The following is a 26506-nucleotide window of genomic DNA, read 5'->3' on the forward strand; positions in this document are numbered from 1 at the left end:
ACATGAATCAAAAAACTTCACAATGCAGCTCTCTGGCTGTTATAATGAGATAATAATATTTATGCAACAAAGAAAACCTCAATTATTAAACTTTAATAACCTCTTAGGGCTCATTTTATGGTTAATTTTACACGTTTTCACATTTTTATACTCATTTATTTACATATTTAAACTCTGCAGCTTGAATTAGTTTGTTATTCTCACTTCTAGACCAATCACGGTTTAATTATTAAGGGGTTAAACAACCTTTAAAACACTCTAAGTCAGAGTTAATGTGGCTTATCAGGCTGAAATCTGCCTCATCCTTCCCTCAACATGTCTGTAACGCGTGGACCAAAAGTGACTCTGAGTTATCTCTCCATAAACAACCTAAAAAAGTCTCCAAAATCTCTCTAGACGTTAAAACGCTACTGAAAATATACCTGAGTATTATATTGACCATGAACAGCACGGAGAGGAGAAGCAGCGCAATACGAATCGAGTAGAGCTGCAACAATTTTGAATCATTTTTTAAGGAAAAAAAATCTTAAATTCTCTGGTTTCAGCTTCTTAAATGTGAATATTTTCTGGTTTCTTTAGTCCTTTATGACAGTAAACTGAATATCTTTGAGTTGTGGACAAAACGTCATCTTGGGAAACACTGAATAAACATTTTTCACCATTTTCTGACCAAACAGCTAATCGATTAATCAAGATCATTAGCAGCACAAACTACAGCCTTCAAAATAAGAGTTAAGATGAATCAACACCTCTGTCAAGCATGTCTGACAAAATAAAACCTTTATTAAACTGAATATCTTTTTGGGTTGGAACAAAATAAAACATTTTAGGTTTAATGTTGAGCTTTGGGAAACATTTTTCAACCATTTTCTGGTATTTTATGGATCGATTAATTGAGAAAAGTAATATATATCAGTAATATAACTGATAGTTGCAGCCTGTGTTTCATATCACTGTGAACTGAATAAGTATGACATTTAAAAACGTCGTCTTTGACCTCGAGCTTATCTTCCAACATGTCTCCGGCTCCATAAAAGCTCAAGTCAAACTGTAAGAGTCTCTGCTGCTGATCTAGTGGCCTTTCAGATGCAGCGTGTATAATGGCGAGGCCGCCGCCACCGCACTCTGCTGTATATCTGCGTTCCCTGCAGCGCCGTGATAAGAGCGACGTCCCTGACCTCCGCTGACACCGCGTCGGTCACGTGGACCCGACACGGAGAAGACCTCTGCTCTGCTGCACTTATCAAAATCTGCAACATCTGGATAACAAAACACACACACAGAGAGTCCTCGAGCTGCAGGCTGTTGTCTTCTTCACATTAATAAGAGGAGGGTTTTCACTAGTATTTCACTAATATTTAAAACCCTCATTAAACACGACAACGACCCTGTAAAATATGAAACGTGGACGCAGAAAATAGTGATGAAACAGAGAGAGTCCATTCAGATGCTTCAAGGCAGAGACAAATTTCACAAGTAACGTGTGAAACCAGTCGTCACCGGGGGAGGATGTTTAGATGGAAAACTGATAGAAAGATGTAGTTTTGTCTGATATTTGACAGTTTTAGTTTCATGATGTCCAGCTGCTAAAAATCAAACTGAAAAGACGAGGAGAGGTGGTAAAAACGTTTATATGTGCATCTGAATCTCCCTTTTTTTGCCTCTCAGGCGTCATAGAGAGATTTGGCTCTTTTATTTCCAACAAAACACTTTTTTGTAGTGATTCTCACAGTTCGATTCAGATTCTTGATGTTTGATTCAAAACTGAATGAATAGAAAAAGAGGCGCAATATTCAGTCTCTTACTCCGGTTCACTTCAGTGCCAAACAGTTCACAGTTCACAGTTCACGGCAGTAAAGATGAAGGTCACTGCAGAGAAAAGTGTTTTAATTTATAACTGCATTAATTTGGAAGCATCTTATAGTCTTCTGAAAGTGTCACTGACTGTTATTATGTTGTTTAAGTTGAAAATATTCACAATATACTTCACGTTCGTCTCCAAAAGGTAATTATTGATTTGTTAAATGTGCCCACACGCTGCCTTTCTTGATGATAACCTGCAGGATGAGTCTAGTCTGCACGCTGTAGACTCTGCGGGTGATTCGCTGCCTCACAGTTTTTCTTTCTGTCAACATCATGTTACTAAAGAACATTAAGAAAATTGATTTTTGACATTTTGTGAATCGATTCTGCATCACAGAAGATAAGAATCGTAGTTTTTGTTCATTAGATTTCTTAATGAAGCCGTTCGTTTGAAGCTTAATATCCTGCGTGATTCGGTTATCTTGTGTCTTCTGTGCTCACTCGGTGCTTTCTCCTAAATAAAATAAAGTTGTGTTTCATCAAATTGCCACAAACTAGCTGACATTCAGACGCCGAGGACCGCCGGAGGAAACGTAAAGAGAAAGACGGGGGTTTTCTAGACATTTTATAGACCAAATAACAAATCAATTAATCAAGAAAATGAATTGATAATGAAAACAATCATTACTTGCAGCCCTAAACATTTGAATCTGTGTGTTTTAGAGGTGCTGCTGGGAGGAAGTTTCCAGTCTGTTTTCAGTCTTTATGCTAAACTAACTATTTACTGTAGAGACATGAGAGCAAAATGTGGAACTACTCCTTTAATTAAACCACTATATGAATAAATAATGTTGTTGTTTTTTTTGTTATATTAACATCATAATGTGAACATCACATGCACTCTTTTTATTGGTTGACTTCATTGTGTTCTTATTTATAATTCTTTAAATCATAAATCATAATTTTCACATTAACATCCTGAAACAAACAAACATATAGAATAAACTGAACGTTACCACGGCAACAGCCTGCGGAAACATCAGTCTGGAGTTAACCTGGAGGGGAGTTTTGTTGTGATTTTTCTGCGTTTGCCTGCTAATTAAATCCTCTTCATCCGACCTGAGCAGCATGAATTAAAGCCAGCGAGGCCTGAAGGATTCCGCTTTCTGCACATTATTTATTCTCCAGCCGATTGCACTCGGAGACACCCGCCGCTCTGACTCCAAGGTGACCCGTCTCCTCTCCGAGGCTCCCCCCCCCCCGGGTGCTCTGCTGGGGTCTCTGATTGACCGAGCGTGAACATTTAATCAGCGATGGATGCTGTTCTTACCTATCTCTGCCACGTCCAGGCAGTGCTCCTGGGAGGTGTAGTTCCTGCGGGCGGTGACGGCTGTGACGTTTATACAGTAGACCTTCCATATAGATGTGTGGCCGCTGTCAAAGTGGCAGCTGTTGGGACCTGCGGTCGTGTAGTCTGGACATTCATGTTTGGGCCCCTTACTGCAAACGTTAGAGAGAAAAGAAAAACATGAGGAGACAAAGCTTCACCTCATGACCACGCCCCAACACCCTCCGTCTACTGTCTGTGTCTCTAACACTGATGCTTCACTATTAATAATCTAATGATGTCATATATAATAATATATCAGTCAGAGGGACCAAACCACTACTTTTACTGCAATACTTTAACTACATCAAGCTCATAATACTTATGTACTTTTACTGCAATACTTTAACTACATCAAGCTCATAATACTTATGTACTTTTACTGCAGTAAAGGATCTGAATACTTCTTATGAATGGACAGAAAAGAGCGTCCAGTAATACACAGTAAGATTTTGAGCATTATGATATAAACACTATGAGTCAAATACAAAATCCCTACTGTTTATTTAATATTTTAAAGATCTTTTTTTGCATTAAAAGATATTTATTATAAAAATGATTTATACTTTTTTAATCCCAGACATAATCCCAGACATCCATTGGTTGTCACAGACAAACCAGTGCAGAGCAGCAGGACGAACAATGACGCCGTGAACAATGTCACGAAAGGTCAAAGGTAAAATCCCATCTGTCCTAATTACTGGGAGGATTTTCTTTGTGTGCCAAGTGGGCAGACTGGCTTTTGTCTGAAGCCACGTGAGGCTGCGTTCAGGATTTCAGAGCCGCTTTGAAATGTATCGACGTTTTAAAAGCTTCGTGAAGTGGAATCAGACTGGATGTAAACGGCAGAACAGTGTAGGGAGGTTAAAGACTTTTAGTTTTAGGGTTGATGTTAAAGTTTATAAGAATAGAAACACAACGTGTGTGTGTGTGTGTGTGTGTGTGTGTGTGTGATGTGTGTGTGTGTGTGTGTGTGTGTGTGTGTGTGTGTGTGTGTGTGTGTGATGTGTGTGTGTGTGTGTGTGTGTATGTGTGATGTGTCCGTACTCTTTGGAGTAGGTGAGGACGTAGGTGACCTCCTCTCCGTCCGTCAGGTTGTCGAGCGGATGCCACCAGCACGAGAAGGTCTCCATGTTGGGCGAGCGGCAGTAGTAGATGTGAGGCCTCGTCGTCACGGCAACCTCCTCTGTGAAGAAAAAAAAAACAAAAAAAAAAAACACACATACTATAAAGTCAAAGTGAATGTGAGCCCGTTGCCACGGACGCAATGGTGCAGCGACACGGAGACAGCACACACACACACACACACACACACACACACACACACACACACACACACGATGAAAGGACAAACGAGGCTTTAGCCCTGCATGTTAATTAATTTTTTCTTTACTAAAGTCCTGTTTGTTTCACTTCAAACTTTAAAACAGTGATAAATAAACTCATAACGATATAGAAATGATGAAAAATGATGATGAAATATCAAAACTGTCTTGACCAGTTTATGAGGCCTCTAATGGCTAAACACTATGTTTTTTAGATATAATACACACAAAATCATGTTTGTCATTTTAAATATGTTCTAACTTAAATAAACATTCTGCAGAAACTCACAAAGTGCTTCTTTTATGAAGATATTTAGATTATAAATCACAATAAAACTTTACTTGTGAAGCGCTTTTCTTTCATAAAGTTGCAAAAACAGACGTCGATCTTCACTGAACGTATCCTGCAAACTATATTTATGTCTGTATGAATGTGATGTTTATTTTCTTTATATATTTTCAGCTGATACGCGGCTGCTTCTGTCATTATTAATTTATCATTATACACATATACAAACGCTGTCTGCTTTGTTTTTCTACTTTTACTAATCTGCAACGGTAGATTTTTGAAGTTTTGAAGGAAACGTTCTTAGTGAACGTATCTCACAAGTTGCAGAATGTTGACACTTTTCCCTAAATATCTGCAACTTAAAGATGTTGAAAGTTGATGTTTTTATGGTTATAAAAGTCAAAACACTTCGCTTGAGGTCAGAGAAAGATGGTCAACACTGACTTTACCTTGTTAACATTTAACTGAAAACACAATATTTCTCTAACCTGAAACAAAGTTTTCTTGTTGTTCTAAATGTAACCAAACGTTGTTAACAAATTGTTGGAAGGAAAATCAAATCCTCCTCCTCTGCAGATAAAAAAAAAAAAAAAACAGAAAAAATGGCCCCTTCAGCCAGATTATCAGGTCACACACACACACACACACACAAATCAATTACCCAACTGTCATCTCTCATCTTTCTCACTTCTATAAAACCCCTCTTCCTAATTTCATCTCTTTCCACCTCAAATACACAAGCCGACACACACACACACACACACATGCACACACTCAATTATCCAATCCATCTCTGTCTGATGGACCGTCGTCCCCCATGACTGCATGACTGTGATTTAGACCGGCGGTGGCAAATTGATCGGCGTCTGAAAACAGCAGGAGAGTCGGAGCGGTGCTGGAAATAACGTCATTACACATCTCTAAACATTTCTGGACTGAACTGAGACTTATTTAAGAAGATTATTATTATTTTAAAGCATTTTCACCCTCATTAAATGGTATTTGTGGGTGTTTTTGTTCCATAAAACAAACCTTTGTAAGAGGAAGATTGTGCTATTTATTCATTTAAAGGTCTCACTGTAAAATGCCAAAAACATGGAGTTCAGTAACGGACGCAGCTGAGGTTGAACTTGTGAGTCGCAACACAAATCTGAAGAGTCGGCGGATAATTAACAGGACAGGAAAGCGGAAAAAACATCTTCCTGCATCAAATTATGCTTAATTTTCCACTTATCTGTGCTTTTTCCTCAGGAATTACTGACGTTTTTATTTCTGACATTTTACTTCTGCACCAAATTAAGCTTCATTTTCCACTTATCTTTGCTTTTTCCTCCAAAAAAAAAAAAAAAAAAAAGCTAAAACATCCTTTGATTCCAGATTCTCAGATGTGTCGATTGACAGTAAACTGAATATCTTTAGGTTTTATCGGATAAAACATTGATTGAGAAGATAATCTGCAGATTAGCTGAGAATGAAAATAATTGTTTGTCGCAGCCCTACTGTAAACATACACATCAAAACAATGTGTTTGTTATTAGAGAGAGATCAATAACACATCCACCAGTGGTTCCCAACTGGTGGATCGCAGCCCACTGAGTGGGGTCGCGAGCATTTGGGTCAACAAATTTGCCAATTTCCAGAACACCGCCTTTATTTTGAAGCATCATTTCCTGCTTTCTAGTCAGCAGTGGCGCCACAATGTGCAGCTTTACGTTACAAGTCTAGAGACCAGAACAGCTGACGTACTCTGTGTTTTATGATGAAGTTTGAACGATTCACCATATAGTTCACAGCTCATAAATACTTCCTGTTGACCTGCAGTCATTTATCAAGCTGCTGCAGACAAAATAAGCAAAAGCACAGATGAGCTGTATTGATTGATCAGCCAAAAAACATCTAAAAAAGCTGCAAAAAATGTGTTTAATATGCTGGAAAGAAGCTGCAGTAAACTACTCACTGTGTTCACTAGTAAATGTTTTTTTATGTGTACATGTAAGGACTTCACATAAAAAAAACAACGATGATTTCTGCGACTTCACTGCAGCAGAGAGCAGAGACATCATGTGCCCGCCGCAGATCGTAACAGCGGGAGGCGAGCAGTAATCCATCGGAGAATGCATGGAGCTGCAGTTTGAGGGCAGCGGGGGGGGGAAACAAAAGGCGTGTTGTGTTTGCTGTAAGGAGCTCAGTGAGCAACGCCGCAGGGACTCTCTAATCAACAACCTCCACTTCTCAGAAAAGGACGCGCGCATAAAGCTGGATGCATTTATACCTGCTCAGATCAGATTGGCCTGAGCGTAACGGATTTACTGCGGTCGCTGCACAGCATCTGTAACATCCAGTTTGTTTTGAACAAGGGCGCAAAGTGGAAATAATGTCACAAGATGATTCATTTATTAATAAGATGACTTTTAACCAAATACTAACAGGTTACAGGTCTATATTTATATTCTACTGGAAGATCTTTGTATGATTTCCAGTTAAAAACTCCTTATTTATCTTCTACTGCTCCTTTATGCAGCCCCTCAGTTCAGCCTCTGTCTGAAACAGGCCGTTTTAGCTCCTGTCTCTTTAAGGCCCGCCTCCTGATGAGCCCACTCTGTTCTGATTGGTCAGCTTCAGGAAGCTTCCTCCGGTTCCGGAGGCTACGTAAACAAACTATAGTCGCAGGATTTCACTTCTTTTTCTCCTTCTTTACTCCAAATTTTAGATGTTTTTGCTTATTAGGAGGAGGCAGGTTGGGTGGACGGCTAGCTAATTTGCACATCTTTACATTTTTAGATTCACGTCGGGCATTTGAGCCGGTGATTTTTAACGTCACATTGGGATATTTTTACTGCATTTTTCTGTTTTAACCCTAACCAAGTGGTTTTTGTGCCTAAATGACAGGAGGTGAGAGTCACTGAGCAAAGAAACTCTTTCTCTTTACTAGAAGCTCTTTTCACCGACTTGAACGTAAACTCTGAGATGCATGAAAAGGTCCCGCTGTGTGTTTGCTAGCTAACGGCTGCTGCAGCCGCTCGATGTCAGCAGAGAAAACACAGAGACAGATGAGAGAACATAAGTAAAAGTACAATACAGAAACTTTCAGTAACAAATACTGAAGGGTCCTTAAATGTCGTTTCAAAACCCAATAAATGAGACGTCTTGTTGCATGAATATTTATAGTAAGGGAGGGAGTTTGGCTACTACGAATGTTGAGTTTGTTCCACATTGTTATAACATGTTTTTGCATTTTTCCAATCACAGTTTGTCCAAACTAATCAGGTGAAAGAATAAAGCAACACAGCAGGTTGATTAACAAACTTTACTGTGTTGGTCATTTAACTATATTTTAGCACTAACAGCAGGATTTCAGGAAACTTTGATGATTATCATGATAATACCGTTTTTAACAACGATAATTGTAACGTGAATATCTGATACCTGCACGACCCTAGTTGAGAATCACACAGACAACATACTGAACAACTGGTCAGTAACATCTGGAGTTCTGGTGGAAGATGACCCTGCAAACAACAATTTATCACGTGTTCTTGAACTTAAACAAACTTGAATGAATACATACAGAGCAATTTTCACTGAAAAGGCAAAAAAAGGGAAGAAAAAATTGCATGAATGAATCAATATTTTATATTTTGATAACTGAATAATTGTTTTAGTCATTTTCTTAAGCATAAAATTCAACATTTTGTTGGTTGCAGCTTCTTAAATGTGATGATTTGGAGCTTTTCTGTGTCACATACGACAGTAAACTGAATGTCTTTGGATTTAAAAGTGTTGATCAGACAAAATGAGACACCTGAAGACCTCACAGTGGAATCTAAGGAATTATAACGGGCATTTTTCACTATTTTCTGACATTTTACAGTTGAAACCATTAATGAGAGCAACCTGGTGGACTGTAGAGCCCACTTCTACTATGACTCACTACATTTCTTGTTCCAGATGTTCTGCGTCTGTCAGATGGGTGATTATTGGGTCGATACAGTTTATGATTAGAATAAAGCAGCGTCCCCCTGTCAGACATGTTTGTTATTGACTATTTTGTTGCAGTTAGAGGACTTTACACACTGAATACGACACTATTCTTGATCTAAACTGCAGTGTGCATCATGTTTCACACAGAAGTCACTCTTTGTAACACTGGAAGAACAGGAAGTTACCCTCCTATTTTATCCTTTTGTTAAAAGTATCAAATGATTAAAAATAAAAGACAGGAAGTTCAATTCATTGACTTGAAAAGACTGTTTCTATGGTAACAACAATCATGTATCCTCTCCGCATTGTATGAATCTTTGTGCCTTTCACAATGAAAATGAACATCTTAATCAAGCACTCACAAGCTGTTAATTCTGTCAACACACGGACGTCCAAACTGCCTTTAAAAGTCCGATCAAAGAGCTGACAGCAGCTCAAAAATAAAAGCAGCAGCAGATTTGTGAGTCACGCCCCACCCCCACCCCCCCGCTGTAGTATCAATAAGGTGTCGACATGTCCACCTGAGCCCAATCCTGTCAGTCAGAACTGCTGCTGCTGCCTTAAATTCATTTTTACATGACCACAAATACAAAATTAAACATTTCTACTAACCCCAGCATGAATATAACTGCACCAATCTCTCAGTCTCCACTTTGGTCCAGACTGAAATATCTCAATGACTATTTACATGGATTGGCGTGAAAGTTTGTATAAATATGATCCACTGACTCCTTAAAAAAAACAACACAATTTTGTACCATAATTGACCGCTCCAGTGCAAACCAATGGGTGACGTCACACCTTGCTACATCCATCTTCATATACAGTTTATCGTCCTGCCCCTAAACCAATGACTGATTGGCCAGTAGAAGCTATATATGTGTTGTGCTGATGTGCTGTCAGATTTGTTATTTTTCATGTCTCTCCAAAGCAGGAATGTAGCTTCCATTTTTGGTCAAATTCGTTATCATCGTTGCCGTATATTTGACAAAAAGGAAGCAAATCTCTTCTACGAAACAGACAAGTGCCTCAAAAAAGGGGTTAATGTGCTGACCATTATTTCCCATCTCTTTCTCCCCTCATTTCCTGTCATCTTTCTACTGTCAGCTATCTAGTTGAAGCAAAAAAAAAACCCTACTCACAGGGCCTCAAGACTGATGAGTGAAGAAGTTTGGAAAGGATATCTGCAGATTTCTTATATTTTTTGAAATGGTTATGGAAGATTTTGTGTCATTTTTGTGTTTACTGTCACTGAAAAACACCCTAATGTCTGGTTTCATGTGACAATAAATCTAAAAATAGCAACATTCACGCCTTCGGACTCACCGTGGCCGTTTCCTTCGTTAAACGTACTGTTCTGGGCGACGATTCTGCTGCAGCCCAGCGGAGGAAGCAGACAGAGCAGCAGCCACAGCATCCTTCCCGCCTTCTGTCAACCTGTCAACACAAACGAGAACAGAACAGAATAGATTAGAGTAAACTTTATTGTCCAGCTGAGGCAGGAAAATTGTCCTTGGTCTCACCCAGGAAAATATAAACAGAAGCATGTCCACAAGAGAAAAACATCACATTAACAGAAGACTCCCATATTTAAGTTTACTGAACATATTTATTACGTTTGGGATATAAAAAACCCTTGTAGATCTTCTTCTTTGCCAGGGTTATTCTATAGAGCCGCCCTGAGGGGAGCAACTCAAACTGAGGGTGGAGGGGATGTGTTTTGTCACTGGTGATTGACAGCTGTGTACAGCTGTGCTGTAAAGGTCATCTGATGGCTTTTGTCGGCAGCCTGCTATCTTCCCCGCTGTCTTAACAATCCTGGTTAGTGTGTTTCTATTTAAAAACATAAATACTGAGCCCACAGACAAAAAATCTTTTTTAAAAAAACCCCACGCCACCTCATGATCTTACAGTGCTTTGCTCTCTGTGGGAAAGTCTAGCTCCCATGTGACCCATGAGTCCACCGACATGTGACCCAAAGAGAACTGGACATTTAGATTTTAAAGGACAGATGAGTGTTCACCCTGCAGCAGCGACACAGCATCGCTTCCTCCAGTCATGAGACACATCACAAGGGACAAAACCCCTTACTCCCGGCCTCCTCGCCCTCTTTTCAGCCCTCAAACCAATCCTCCCCTGTCCACCAACATTGTCGCAAGATGTTTTATCGGTGGGACGTCCTCCTGCTTGATTCCCACGCTTGTAGCACTGTACAGCACCGGTGAAAGACATCCTCAAAGCCGGCTCTTCCCGTGTGTAAAAGTAGTAATACCACAGGAAAAAAATCCCTTTAGTATGGAAGTCTAAAGCAGCCAATATTAAATTTAAATCATTTAAATCAGACTGAAATGTACGGTGGTAACAAACATGCTGCAAATACAGAAAACACAACTAAAAGCTCTTATTTCTGCTTTTTATCTCCCTGCTTATGTGTGTAATTGTGAGAATATTTTGACTATTAATTGATTTTTGATTATTTCAGGATGTGAATGACAGTATTTAATAAATATGAACATTAAAGAATAAACAGATTTACAGCATTTCAACACCCTATCATGCAGTCATATCACTTTGGACTGATTATTTTTATTATCAATTAATCAATTGGTGGATAAATTGTCAGAAAATTGTGACAAATGGCCACCACAATTTCCTACATGTCTTGTTTTGTCCAACCAACAGTCTACACCCAAAGATATTGAGTTTACTATCATGTGTGACAAAGAAAAGTGGCAAATATTTACAATTCAGAAGCTGGAAACAGTTAATGTTTGGCTTTCTGCTTTAAAAAATGACAAAAAATTAGTTGATCATCAAAATAGTTGCTGGTTCATTTTCTGTTGCTTGACAAATTGGTTAATCGATTAGTCGTTTCAGAAGAAAGTCTATCAAAAGAAAGTAAACAAGAAATTATTTAAAACATTTTAAGAAAAAAACTCAGATTTCAGCTTCTGAAATTTGAATATTTGCTGTTTTTTTTTTGGTTTTCTATGATAAATTCAATTTTTTGTGATTTTACACTGTTGGTCAAACAAAAAAATGTAATTTTAAGACTTCACCTTGGATTCTGGGGTATTGCAATGGACATTTTTTTGCTATTTTCTGACATTTTATGGTCTCACAATACCCTAGGATATAATACAAGCAGTATACTATTAGTGTGTAGACTGGAAGTGGGACAGAGCACAGGTCTTCATCTGTCCCTCAACATTAATTAGTCCTCTGCTTGTCAGAGCCAGAGATCTTTGGGTTTTAAGGGTCTGCTGAAAGCTCATTACTCTAATCGGCTTAGTCCAGTGAACCACTGTGCCAGAGACTACTGAGCATGTGTGGCATGTGAGGGCACATCGCAGAAGTCATGACCACACCGATAAAAAGGTCGTACAAGTGTTTTATAGGTAGGATTTTGCATGCCAGTTTCCCATCAATCAACCGAAAATATCTCCTTAAAATCAGGTGTTTGATCAAATGGATGTTAGGTGGTGGACACAAAAAGGTTGCAACTCCGCTCCTCCTGCATTGTAAAATAACTGTAAGAAACCAAAAAACAGAAGTAAGCTCACGTCTATAAAATGGTATTTGAACCTTTCAGCTCACCACCCGCCATGAATAAGTTTAAGCTGCCAGAAGAGTTGCATACTTTTCAGCCACCGCAGGAACTTTCCAGGAGCTTTACCTGCACTTGGACTCAGGGAACTAGAGTCTGAATTTAGTTTCAAACCCAAAGAAAGAGGCTCTGCTCCGGAGGTTTGGATGGCCCAAAAACAACGATTATGCTTTATTTGGCAGGTGCTTTAATGTTAACGAAATTTCCTGGTAATTTGACATTTTACAGAGAGAGTGGTGCGATTTGGTACAAATTATACTAACACTCAAAATAACTGGGTTAAAATTTGACCCACTTTGACCCAGTTTGGGTCAGTGCAACATTGGATTACCTCTACTCAGTAGCAATCTATTATTTTGGCCCAGTGTTACACACGACAAGCTTCAGCTCACTAATTGATTGTTTCTTGCACAAAACAATGTGCATATGTGACATTCAAAGATACACAAGTTATTAACAATCAATAACAAACTGTGACATGTAAGTTTTAAAATAGTAGAGCAGATTATAACAAGCTTTAGTTTGGGTATAAAAAAACAACAGTAAAATTAAAAAATAACACAAAACTAGGTCAAAGCAACCCCTTATTTTCATTGACCCAGTATCGTGTTGGTAAAATTTTAATGTTGTGATTTTTAATGTGTAAGAAAAAACAGAAAAAGGTGTTAAGTTGGTTTCTAAGTGGTTGGTAAGTGCCGACTCATTATATTTGGGGTCATATGTAGTTGTTAATTTGCATAATTTTCAAACCAATGAATGAACAGTTACATGCTTACTCAAACAACCTAATATGCTAATACACACAAAACTGTACACTGAAAAGAAAGTGTATTTTCTGTCAGTCTAATTTATTAAGAATTTGTACAAATTAGCAACTAAATATGAACCCAATCTTATTAACTAAACCAGCTTAACTTTTTTTTTTCTTATAATTTGTACCAAACTGCACCACTCTCTCTGTAAAATTAACTGTTAAATACCTGCAAGTTGCTCAGATTTCCAGGAAATCTGTATAAAATGAAGTGACCTGTCAGCTCACCTGCCAAAAAACTACCTAAATAACTACATAATAGCAGATAATAGCTGACAAGTTTTGCATTCAACAGTTGTAAGAGCAAAACACCTGAATCATACTGTCGGTGTCCAGTTAATCACAGCCTTGGTATAATCACATTTGGACTAAGCAAATGTTTTGCTTGTTCCATTTCCTGTTTTGTCTCTTAACTTGCGGTTTCTATCACTGGCTAAAGTAAATACAAGTAAAAAGCTGCAGTCCAACATCATAACAGTGTATAAATACAGAAAATCACAAAAAGCAGAATATGTGGAAGCTCTTATTTCTTGAGTGTTTAATTGATCACTAGGTGTGTTAAGCTGTGTTAAGCCAGGGGCTTAAATCACCTCCAAGTTGCATCGTCCTCCTTTCAATCGCACTATGTCTATGTCTCGGAGGTGACAAAATGATCATTAACCGATTAAGAGGAGTCAATCTGGCCCATGAAGTGTTTTGACATCCATCTAAGAGCTCTGAGGCTCATCAGGCCTTCCTCCATCTGCTCCATCCTCTTACTTACTGTTTGTACTTTTGTTTCCCTGATGATAAAATATCTAACATCTCTTCTTCTCTATGTCTTTATCATACTGTAGGTGTCCCGTTATGTTGTCCTGTTCCAAGAAATTAATGTAGAACCTGCCAGCCAATCACAACATAGAATTTTTAGCAGCCATGTGGTATAAACACATTTGGACAAAGTTATGTTATTGACCTCAGCTGCCCGGCAAATGTTTTGCTTGTTCCATTTCCTGTTTTCTCTCTTAACTTGTGTTTCTATCACTGGCTAAAGTAAATAAAAAGTTGCTGTCCTGGTTCTCTGTTTGTGTTGCTGTAGCTGTTTCTATGGTGAAAAGCTTCAAGGGCTTGATGCAGCTTATTACTTAATATAATATAATATACAGTATTATAAAAAGGTCTATATTCATATTATGGGGCTCTACTGGAATAAATCCTTGTTTATCTCATACTGACCCTCAGCAAGGTGGAATAAAACGTCTAAAACAAAGCCTTCAGAGCAGGATGAAGCCCTGGATTTTGACTTGTAGGCAGCATCTCTACATATGTTAACTTTTGGAGTTTTGACCATGTTTGACATCTGAAATCATAACAGTATATAACCACAAACAGCAGAATATGTCCCCTTTATTCAACATAAATTAAAACACCTTTTCACTCATCTGTGTAATGTAACACACACCTTATTAATAATATAAGTTGGAAGCTCTTGTCTCTTGAGTCTTTAATTGATTGTTAGGTGTGTTAAGCTGTGTTAAGCCGGGGGTTTAAAACACCTCTGTGTCGCGGTCTGTTAGTTTAAGGTGACTGATAGTCCTCATTAAACGGGTTTAGAGGAGTTCATCTGGTTATTGAAGCGTCTTTGACGTTCATCTCAGAGCTCTGAGGCTCATAAGACCCTCCATCCTCCATCTGCTGAGAGCTGCTTGCTCTTCTTCTTTGTTTCCCTGATGATAAAATATCTAATATCTCTTCTTCTCTACATCTTCATCTTCTTCAATTATTCCTGACTGCTGCCTTTTTATCTTCGCTTCCTTTTATTCTTCCTTCCTTCTCTTCTTCAGTTCTTTGTTCCTCACATCTTTCCATTGTTCTGTCTTTTTACATTTCCTTGCTTTCAGTTTCCTTTCTTTTAATTTTCTGTTCTTTCTCTGTTTTTCTTTTTACTCCCATCCTCTTCATTTTTCCTTCTTTATTCTGGTCCTTCGTTCTTTGCTTTCATCCATCATCATCATCATTCCTCATTTCTCTCCTTTATTCTTCGTCCTTTATTTCAAGCATGCAAATACCCAGAAACTGGAAAATGTATTATTCTTCTTTAAATCATCAGTACTTTTTCTGTGGATACTTAATATTTAAGCAGTAAAATGTACTCGTGTGTTTCTCTGGACTCGCTGCATCTGCTTCAGTGAAGGATGTAAGAACCACCTGCTGCTGGGAGCTGCTCGAGCATCAGCCGAGATCAGAAAATACCAGACATGAAACAACGAAACCAGCGTTACGTAAATGACCAACGTGAAGATTGTGTGAGCTGGAGGCAGTTATGGAGTCACATGGGAGCTTAGGGGTCTTAAAAGACTGCTCTTATGAGGGGAAGAACGACAGAAATGACATGCAGCGGCAGCAGCTGCAGCCGCCGCTGATCCTCGAGCAACAAGTTAACAAGCACAGTGAATAATCCCGGCCTTGATCTTGCAGGAGAGGAGGATTAAAACGAGGCCTTGTTGGGTTTTATCTTGAAGACTCTGCTCACACTGACAATCCACAAGCCACAACGACACAAGATGACACAAGATAACACAAGATAAGTAAGGGATAATGCCTGATGAGGTGTCCGTTATCAGGAATTAATGGGTGACGGGGAGGCCAGAACCATCCGGATCACAGTATCCACCACACGGATACCACGGTCGCTCGCCAAAGAAAAAGACCATTAATTTATATTTTCATGCGTTTTGCAATCGAAACCTTACATTTATCACAATCCAGTTTCCCTGGTAACACCTGAGGGTTTGACTAATACCTGGAACAATCATTACCACCTCATGAGGTTCTGCAATGGAAACGTTGTTCACTACTCCAGTAAATAGGATGAACCTTAGATACGATAACGTTACACTAGCAAGACTCAAAATCAATAACGTTGCGTACGGTTGACAAACAGGAAATATAATTTGACAGTATGTTTAACAACAAGACGCGCTAGCTATCTAGCCGTGTCACTGTCCCCACATCTATCAAGATGTCGGCCACAGCCTGAAGTAGCGAGTTGAACAGCGAATAGGATGTAAGATGATAGTTTAGGGCAGCAACTAACGATTATTTTCACTGACAATTAATCTGTTGATGCTTTTCTCCATTAATCGATTAGTTGTTAGTAGTTTGTCCATTAAATGTCAGTAAATGAACCAAAGATGACGTCCTCAAATGTCCACAACCCAAAAATATCCAGTTTACTGTCAAAGACGACTAAAGAAACCAAAAAATATTCACATTTAAGAAGCTGGAATCAGAGAATTTGGACATTTTTGCTCTTAAAAATGACTCAAAACGATTAATTGATTATCAAAATAGTTGTTTATCAACTTATTGTTCCACTGAAACATGTTACTTTGAAACATGTTTCCCACTCACATGTTTCATTTAACGGGGGAACAATTTGTTAGCGAATGAAGTTCAATTCACAGCTTCCTGTCTTACAAAACTGATTTAACTTTGCAGAGGGAAAAACCCCGTACGACGTCTCCTACATGTGACTCCTCCGTCTTTCTGAATCTTTTTTTTTTTTTTCCCTCCACTGTATGACCTGAAATACCCCAGACGGCTCGTATAAACTGAGGAATGTCTGCAGCTGTCCATTCGTGCTCCAGAAATACTGAAAAAAGGCATTTGATGCAGCGTAAAGATATTTAGACATCAAAAGGTTTCATTCAATTCAGTGTGAAGTCACGGATTTATACTTTCACATTGTAGCTGCGACGGTTTATTTTTCTGTTAAAGCTATATTACATGAGGTGTGACTTGCATAACATCCACTTGGATTAGAATTGTTTACACTTGTGATTACCAATTAATTGAGATCGTTCATCACAGCTCTGTAAAGCCACATGGTGTGTGTTACTCTTTCTGAGTGGATCATTATGTAGCTTTACAGGCTGAGGACTTTGAAGCCTTGACTGAATACTCCTCATGCTCACACACACACACACACACACAGATCAGAGGACAAACTGTATCTGTGTACAATAGCAGCAGGACTTTGACAGTCAACATATTATCAGGACCCGAACTCCTTGATATTATCAGAAACATGAGTTACAGCTTGTTCAAAGTCCTCAAGATCGACCAAATTTCCAGAAAATCTAAAGAAAATGTGAGTTAATGCTCGTTTCAATCCACTCCGTCGCAGAAGAAGAGGACACAACGAGATGACGTCATTAAAAGAGCGTCAGTCAAAGCTCAAACGATGGAAAACGTGATGGAAATACGACGTTTCTGTTTGTTTCATGTATTGACGTGAAGAAGGTTACAGTCAGATCTGATGTTTTCAGCTCTTCGGTGACGTTTAAGGTCACATGCTTCGTGTACGTCATCGTTTCTTCTTCTTTATTATTCATGCTAACATGCTTAAGGCAACCAGGAATGCGGTCACTGGTTTTAGAGCTGATGGTTTGAACTTTTCAACTTCCAAGAGGCACAAAACAAAGATGGCCACTATCTCCTCGACTCTTCTGCTCTTCATTGAATCAAATGCATCACGTCTAAAGAGTAAACTAACCTGTGGAAGTGACTACTTAATTACAGCAGTGAGAAGCTTCCAGTTGAGCGCACAACATAAACCTTTAAGATATTTTAAAGAATTCATTCATATTTTCAAGAGGAGAGTCGAGCGACCTCAGAAAAAAATCGTTTTGTTAAATGATGCTGCACACGCCGAGCCTTCACGCATCTAATTAAAGACAACGAGTATTTTCATCCTGAATGTTAAGAATTTTGATTTAATGAAGCATCACGCGTGATAACTTGATCACATTACTGTTTATGAGGGGTCGGACAGGATGACGCTGGATTAGATTAACCGTGACCTGTGTCGGTGTGACGGACGCGCTCATGAATCAACTCTGAGACGCCGTATGATGTTTACATGACTCCATGAAGGAGACGTGGGAGGAAGTTTTAGCCGGCTGCTCGCTCTGAACCAAAAATAGCTTCCAAAATACTATTTATCAATTTGGAGAAATTAACTCGTTAACTCATTAAGACGTCTTTTAATTCATTTAAAAATTTTGTGTTTTCTATGTTTAATTCAATATCAGAGATCCCAAAAACAGGACTGAAATCTCAAGATTGACAAACATTTTTCTGTTATTTGTTTTCTCAATCGAAATGTGAAAATATGAATTTGGTTCACTGAGTTAATGAGGAAAAGACATGTGCTGTTCATTTAAACTGCTGTGGCTGTGTACATTTACTCAAGTACTGTACTTTAGTACAAGTTTGAGATACTTTTACTTGAGTTTTTCCATTTTAGAGAAAGATCCTGGTCTGCGTTTAATACAGAAAGTCAATCTCTCATCAACCTGAACACACACAGGACTCAGGATGCAAAGAATCCTGCATCTTGTACCCATCCATCCTATGACTTGATTCATTAATTAAAACATTACCTGTGAACATAATGCAGGCATTAGACAATGTAATTAAGAAAGCAATTTAGTTGTGTATGCATGTATTTTCTAGGAGACGTGGTTGGAGAAGAGTACCTGCAGGAAAACAGGATTTTAAGCGTGTGTGTGTGTGTGTGTGTGTGTGTGTGTGTGTGTGTGTAGCTGAAGCTGGAAAACATGACATCCCAGCTGTCAAAACGACACCAGAGCACAACATTAACGCGTCAATAAATGTCTCCGCACACAACAGAGACAGAAGCGCCGACACAGTCTAAAGAGCAGCTGTAATAAACGCCTGCGGCTGACAGTCATTTCTCAAAAGGTTCATCTGATACATGAACGCAGCGTCCGCTCTGCTCTGCCTCCTGGGTTATGTCAGGTTATCTTTATTGTCCCAGTAGGGCATATAATAATAATATTTGTAACTTGAATAAGTAATACATTCAGAGTTATTTAACATCTGGCCCTTTGAGGGCAACGATTATGCTGATGTGGCCCTCGGTGAAAATGAGGGGATATTTGATTTGCAGACAGGGTTCACACGAAGAACTAGTGCAAGGAAATGGAAATTAATACCAAGTACAAATGTGCCACAGTAGTGCAAAGAGTGCTATTTGCCGTTAAGCATGTCAGTAGCATTTAAGATGAAGGAGACGTTGAATCTTTTAGTCCTCTAAACGGGAACCATGACACGACGGTGGGAGAGCAACAGCTTAAACTCCTTCTGGAGTCCAATATAGCGACCTGAGGACCCGCCTGTTATAAATGACTAAAAGTACTTAACTTTAAGACTTCCAAGTCTATTCTTATCGGACAGATTTAAGTTTCCAAACCAAGCAGTAACATAAAAAGGTTTCAACAGATTCAGTGAAACTTCTTCTGAGAGTCATCATCTCTTTGCTGGAGCTTATTAGAGGCACAGAAACACAGTTTGTTATCAAGAATAATACCCAGATATGCGTAGCTGTGTGTAGATGTGAAGGCTTGGTGATCATGTCTTTTGTTTTTGACACATTTAGATGGAGGAAAGACTCATCGAACACTCCTCCCTTCAAGAAGAGGCTGACAATAACAGAATAATCAGCAAACTTTAGGATGCAAGATAAGACGGAGAGAGAGAGAGAGCCGGTGGAAGAGTAGAGCACACACACACACACACACACACACACACACACACAGTGACCTAGCAGTTAAAAAGTCCATAATCCAACTAATCAGGTTAGGATCGAGTTTAAAACAACAGATAAGCCTCTTTACGAGCAGGAATGGCCTGATGGTGCTGAGAGCTGAAGAGAAATCAATACATAAGAGTCCAGTACGAGACTTTGAGGGTCCAGCGTAACGACAGCATCCTCCACACCTCTACCAGGCCTGTACGAAGACTGTGACGGATCTAGTCGTCCTTCAACCTGCATTAAAAACTTCATTCTTGACAAGCTACTCAAATGACTTCATAACTAAAGAAATTAAAGCTTTTGTTTTCTGTCACATTTGGTTTAATCATCTTGTATCTGTTAAAATGTTTTTGTGCTTATATTGTATTATTGTTGTTAAGGACCCCCTTCAAAATGAGATGGTACATCTCAAGGTGTTACTCCTAATAAAGTCGTCCCCCCCCCCCCCCCCCCCAAAAAAAAACTACTGGTCTGAAATCATTTAACACTTTAGGGGTTAAATAATGTGTTTCCAAAGCTTAGGGACCTTCTGCAGCTTAACAGACTGTATAAAAATATACTGAAAGATGCTACAAAGCTGGTCTGCACAAGTTTTCTGTACCTGGCCACAGATGTCGTCAGGTCCTGAGCTCTTAGTCTCAGTATGTCTGAAGAGCTTTTCCACTTTCTTCATATCAAGATCAAATGCTGGAGAAGCTGTGGTCTTTTATCTCTTTTATCTGTGCAGTAAAATCAAGATTACTGTAGATAAAAACCATTTAGTTAATCAGCTAGGAGTTAAAACCATCCCGAGTGACCCCCCCCCCTCCCTCCCCCACCTCTTATCCTGTGATCCTGTCTTAGTTCTCACTCTGTTCCAGGCTCTCTTTAAGATGTTTCTGCTGAGCTCTGCCTCAGTATTATCCTCATACCTCAGTTGAGCCTTTTTTATATTTCAGCCCTCACCTCCTGCTTTGATTCATTAAAAGCATTTTTCCTTCTACAGATCAGACCTTTAATGTCTTTGGAAATCTGTTGTTTGTTCGGAAAAATCTTCTTTGGTAGGAAATACAGAGTCTTGACAAAAGGAGACGTAGCTACACACAACGTCCGAATGTTCATCAGTATCAGAGGAGTCCAAACACCCCTGGAGGGCAAGAGAACCGTCCTTAGTCCAGACCTTGACCTGCCTTTGAATCGTCTTCTCCCTCCACAGAACCCAGAGCAGGTCCCGCCTTAAGACTAACACCGATTTCTAACTGGATGCGATGCGAACATCAGATTATTTCAGTGTTTCCCAATAAAAATGTCTTAACCTGCTACGTGTGTCAGCGACCAGGCTGAGCGACATGTCGCTTGTTTGACAAAACCGCTTGCCCTGGCTCTATTTTTGCAAAGTTTCGCTCACTTAACCCTGTTTTCATTGGTCAAAATCAACGCTGATGTCCTTGACGTTTCTGTTTCCCCTCCTTGCAATATCTGTGTCAGTTTAAAGATGGTGTCAGCAGCAGATTTGGCGTCATGTAAACAACGGTAACGAATAGTTGGTGGAACGGCCTTAATGACAGACAATAGCTCTACATCAGGAAGGCACAGCCACTCACCCTCAGTAACATCACTGCACCATCTACGGTTCATGTACAAGCGAACCCCCCCCCCCCCCCCCCCGCCAGCCAGACAGGAGCCCCGAAGCTGTTAATATACAAAGTTGAGTCTGTGTCCAAGCCGGTGAGCCAAGTTTCGGGGAATGCAATAAGACAGGGCGTCCCTAGAATCGTGTAAATGTTTGACATTTCCTCGTAACTCGTCAACATGTTCCTCAAGGTTTGAACATTTGCCAGGATTATAGGAGGCAGAGGAACACGCTTCCTGATGCGTTGACACACGCCGCCTTTCTTTCCTCATTTCCTGACATGCGACACGCGACTTTCCAAAGTTATTATCGGTCCAAATAAATATCTCCTGGTTCAGGTTTTGATCCAACAAAGAGAGCAATGGGATCATCCAGGTCCTGGCGGTTCCATTGTAATCCAGGGAAAAACTCACACGTGTGCTTGATTGTTTGGGAATGCTGGTAACTCCGGGCAAAGTTCACAATAATCGTCAAAAGTAAAAAGTAAAAAATATAAAGCTTTAAAAACATAAAGAGGAAAAGGATCAAACTCACTGTGGAGACAAACTTTTAAAACAAATGACATAAGAAACACCTGCTGCTGGTCGCCACAAGAGCATCGCCGCCTAATATGTGATCTCTATCTGATCCTCACGTGCTTCACCTGTTGCCATGACGACCAGCTCTCTACCTACATGTCGCCCTCTACCCCCCCCCCCCCCCCGCTTCCCTGTCGCTTCAGAGGAGCGAGGTCCTGAGCTGAAAGGCGTACTGAGGATCCAGAGACTGACAGGTAAATCTATACGACCACATCCTGAGGCTTAATGTGAAGCGACGCCACACGCTGGTTCACACAGACTGAACACACTCGACAGGAAGTCCACACACACATGAAGAAAGGATGACGTGCACTCAGATGATACGACAGGAATAGACACTTTCCCTCAGATACCACAATCAATCAATCATTCATTAATCGGTTTTTGATCCACAGAAAGAAAACAGCCAATTAGCATCAACTTCAATTAATTACTTTGGACATTTCTGGCTGTAGAAGATAATTAAAATCACTATATGTGTCACCCAGTCATGTCATATATCAGCCTATTTCTAATTAGAAATGCCATCATTTTACAAGTAAGTTGTCTTATACTCTGTTCTTCCAGCTGCCCCTCCAGTACTTCACTAGAAATGATCTCAGACCTTTGCTATTCTTTTCTTTAAATTTAATTTTTAAACTTAATTTATTATAAATTTGTTAATTAAAGAAATTGGACTGAATGAACCGCACAAGAATTTAAATGCACATGTACTTTGTTCCTGTGCAAATGGTTATAAAGTCTCTTGACTCTTGAATCTATAAGATTCTCTACGAGACTTTTTGTGTAAAACAAACAAATTAATAAAAATGTAAATGTTGTAATTTTTTGGTCTTTATGTCCAGAAGTTTTTTAATGCAGCACAAATCACCACACATGAGTGTATAGAGGAGACAGTCAGCGTTCCAGCGATATAAGAAGCATGTTGATGAGACGTTCTGAGCCTTAGTGACGTCTCAACACGTATTGATTTGATCGCTCACTGATCGGCATCAGCGTACGCATAAATGCGTTTACTGACGTCATTCTGATCGATCGAGTCGTGATGTTTGTTTACATGATGGTGAACTTGGAGCCTGAGTAACTTTACAGATGAATTCTTTCTCTCTTTGATGTGTAAAACTGATGTATATGTATAAACTATATGTATAAATACTGTATGAATACACTGTATAAACCTCACACATACTTCAGACCATTTTTACGTAGTTGTGTGTATGTTTTTGTGCAAAATAATGAACTGGGCATTATAAATTCCTGTAAAATCATATGGATATTAAGTGGGGACTTTGATTTTGAATGGTGCATGCAGCCACTTGCTGTGTTATCCTCCGTCTACTTCATATGCTTCCTGAAGTGTTGCTAATGTATTTTATATGGGAGTTAATATGTTGGAATAGAGTTTGTATGCTTTTCTGTAAAAGGGACAGAATTTAACAAGTGTTTAATTTTATGAACTGTGTTTCACATCTAGAAATCATAGAAACATACACCCGCTATCGTCAGGATTTCATTTTCTCTCTCAAAAATAAATCACACAGCTGACACATCTGCCAACACAGGAACTCAGTTTGAACCAGGAGTCAGTTTGCACTTTCATATATCGAGTGTTAAACCTCTCTGGAGGTGTTAGAGCTTAAAAAGTTATTGAACGCAGCAGCAGAGTGAAGTCTGGATCTCAGATATGTGAAAAGATGCTGAACTATGAGCAGAGATGTACAGCGTGTTGGTGTTTTGATCCTCCACCAAACTCTTCTAGTTTCTGTGTCATGATTGTCAAAAGTCTTCAACATTTTTCTCAACGTTTCTCAGGCTTTTGAGCAGCAAAGAAGTCAAAGGATTAGCCTGAGTGCAATACAAATTTAAAACAGGATGTGCAGTATTTTACTCTGGTTCATGTGTATGTGCAGCTCAGGTGGCTAAAAACGTGTCGTTTCTTTGCACGCAAACCATCTTTTAATTTTAAATTATTAACAGAATTTCAAGAAATAATAAAATTAGACCTTTCCTGACTTTCTCGGTTGTCTATAACAGCCTGTGGACTGATTTCTATGTAAGGGACTCGATTTTGCCAGGAAAATAAAAAGGATGTGACATTTATGTGCGCTCTCGAGCACCTTGACTCTCTCTCCCCCTACAGCGCCGACAGGGGGCAACACTAGCTAACGTTAGCTTAGAAACGGAGTCCGCTAACATCCAACCCCAAGCTGGCTTTCTTCCTATTGGACAGCTAACGTCACATGTGAAAGGTATTGTGATATTGTGGTTTTAGCTAATTTTAGCACCGCTGCTCGCTCACGCTGATGGAGCAGCAGGCGTGCAAGCAACTGCAGCTCACTTAACGGCCACCGGTGTCATTAATGAGAAGGGATTTCTGATTCTTACATATTGCACCTTTCACGGGGAACTCCTGTGATTTTCCACCTCGTCTTTATGTAAAAAAAAAAGTTGTGTAAAACCTTTTGCGAATATCTCTTCTGAATATCTTCGGGTTGTGGACAAAACAAGACATTTGAGGTCGTTATCTCGAGCTTTGGGAAACAGTGATCGACATTTCTCACCATTTTCTGACATTTTATGGACCAAACAACGACACAATTAATTGAGAAAATAATTGAAAGATCAATTGATAATGAAAATAATGACTAGTTGCAGCCCAAATCAATTTTAATCTGTGGAGTACTCTTTCAAGAGGGTTAGTAAGATGGACTCAGCCATAACATGCTTTGAGAAACAGGACTTTCACACATTCACACTGACTTTACATCTGGTCTTTGACCCAGCCGGTCACTGATTTACTTGACAAGTGAGGAGCCACCGAACGGTAACGTCAAGAGAAGAAAAGACAGACCGAATCATGCATTAACCTGACAGAGTACAGCTGGTTGTTGTTTCTAAAACAATTAGATATTTCAATGACGTTCTGTCCTTTGGAGCACGTCTGCAAAACTCTGATTAGTGTGATTATTTGGCGGCGTATCAGTAGAGAGAGAACGAGATATTCACCCTGAGAGCAGACATTTAAAAAAAAAAGCTATTTAAAATAAGTGATAAGGCTTATTTAAAGAGTGGAGCTGTTGTTGCTGCATCACGGCGTCGTTCCCCCACAGGCGAGTTTCTGACCTTTAACTACAAAGACTCTAATTAAGTCCCAACACACACACACACACACACACACACACACACACACGCAGGGAAAGAGGTTTAATAGAAATGCAGTCACTTAAAAAGGGAGAGAGTATTTATGGATCAGTCGAATTAATTCACTCAAACAAGTGCAGACAAAACTACTCATCCAAGAACGGAGAATCAAATAATAACGTTTTAAATGGTTTCCACTCCACAGTTTTACACCAGACACCGTAGTTTAAAAATGAAGTGTACATTTTTATCTCAAATAAGAGAATAAGAGTCCCGGTTGTGTTTTTAACCAGTTTCTATTCTGTTCATTGTTTTTCTGCTAATGCAGTTTGAGTTTCAACAGAAGGACTTTGTGTCTATAGAAGTCGTGGTTCTTATAGTTTATCTTATTTTCATTCCTAAAAATTAAACTTCAGTCGTTTTTTGTTGTTATTCATTTTTAGTGAGAAATAATTGATGAACTGACACTTTCTGCTGGTCAAAGCTAAAGAAAACTCATCACCAATCATCATTTGGAGCTATAATATCAACTAGAGACCGTTACAGTGGATTAATCTGCAGTAAGTAAGGAGAGAGAGAGAGAGAGAGAGAGATTTGACAATAATAATAACAATAACAATAACAATAAAAATACATATAAGCCTGCGGAGGATAAAAACACAATAACGCTACATCATTTTCTTTTCATCAACGTTTTCTTTACCAAAAGTTTAAAACTCATCTCAGAGAAGTCAATTTTATTTGTACAGTCCGATATCACAAATCACATATTTGCCTCCGGAGGGGATTTACAATCTGTACAGATTAACAGAAGCTGGAGCACAGTATGTATTACAGTAAAAGTACATAAGTATTATGAGCTTGATGTACTTAAAGTATTGCAGTAAAAGTACATAAGTATTATGAGCTTGATGTAGTTAAAGTATTGCAGTAAAAGTAGTGGTTTGGTCCCTCTGACTGATATATTATTATATATGACATCATTAGATTATTAATAGTGAAGCATCAGTGTTAGAGCAGCATGTTACTGTTGTAGCTGCTGGAGGTGGAGCTAGTTTACACTACTTTATATACAGTTAACTAGTTTAGTCCAGTGGTTCCCAACCTAGGGGTCGGGCCCCTCCAAAGGGTCAGCAGATAACTCTGAGGGGTCGTGAGATGATTAATGGGAGAGGAAAGAAGAAAAAACAAAGTTCTGATACACAAATCTGTTTTCAGTTTTTGGACTTTTTCTCTAATCTTTGATTTTTGCTGAAATATTGGATCATTTGAACATTTATTGAAATGAAAGCATGTGAGAAGTTTAGAGGGAAAAATCACTATTTGGTGGAGCTGTTAACAACTCATAGACATGTGAAATGTGACCCCGAC

The 26506-nt window shown here is 39.1% G+C and overlaps 1 protein-coding gene across 3 annotated transcripts in view; it reads right to left on the reverse strand.

Moving 5' to 3' along the window:
- The window catches only part of LOC121891847 (growth hormone receptor-like), a 61053-nt gene that overhangs the window by 5182 nt on the left and 29365 nt on the right, over positions 1-26506 (reverse strand). For all 3 annotated transcript variants that reach the window (XM_042404480.1, XM_042404477.1, XM_042404479.1), the window contains 3 exons: positions 10112-10222; positions 4238-4376; positions 3134-3303 (listed from right to left, as the gene is read on the reverse strand). In XM_042404480.1, coding sequence (XP_042260414.1) covers positions 3134-3303; positions 4238-4376; positions 10112-10202 — 400 coding nt within the window. In that variant the 5' untranslated portion in view covers positions 10203-10222. The remainder of the gene's footprint in view (positions 1-3133; positions 3304-4237; positions 4377-10111; positions 10223-26506) is intronic.

The sequence above is a fragment of the Thunnus maccoyii genome, chromosome 24 (assembly GCF_910596095.1).
Source record: "Thunnus maccoyii chromosome 24, fThuMac1.1, whole genome shotgun sequence".
NCBI lineage: Eukaryota > Metazoa > Chordata > Actinopteri > Scombriformes > Scombridae > Thunnus > Thunnus maccoyii.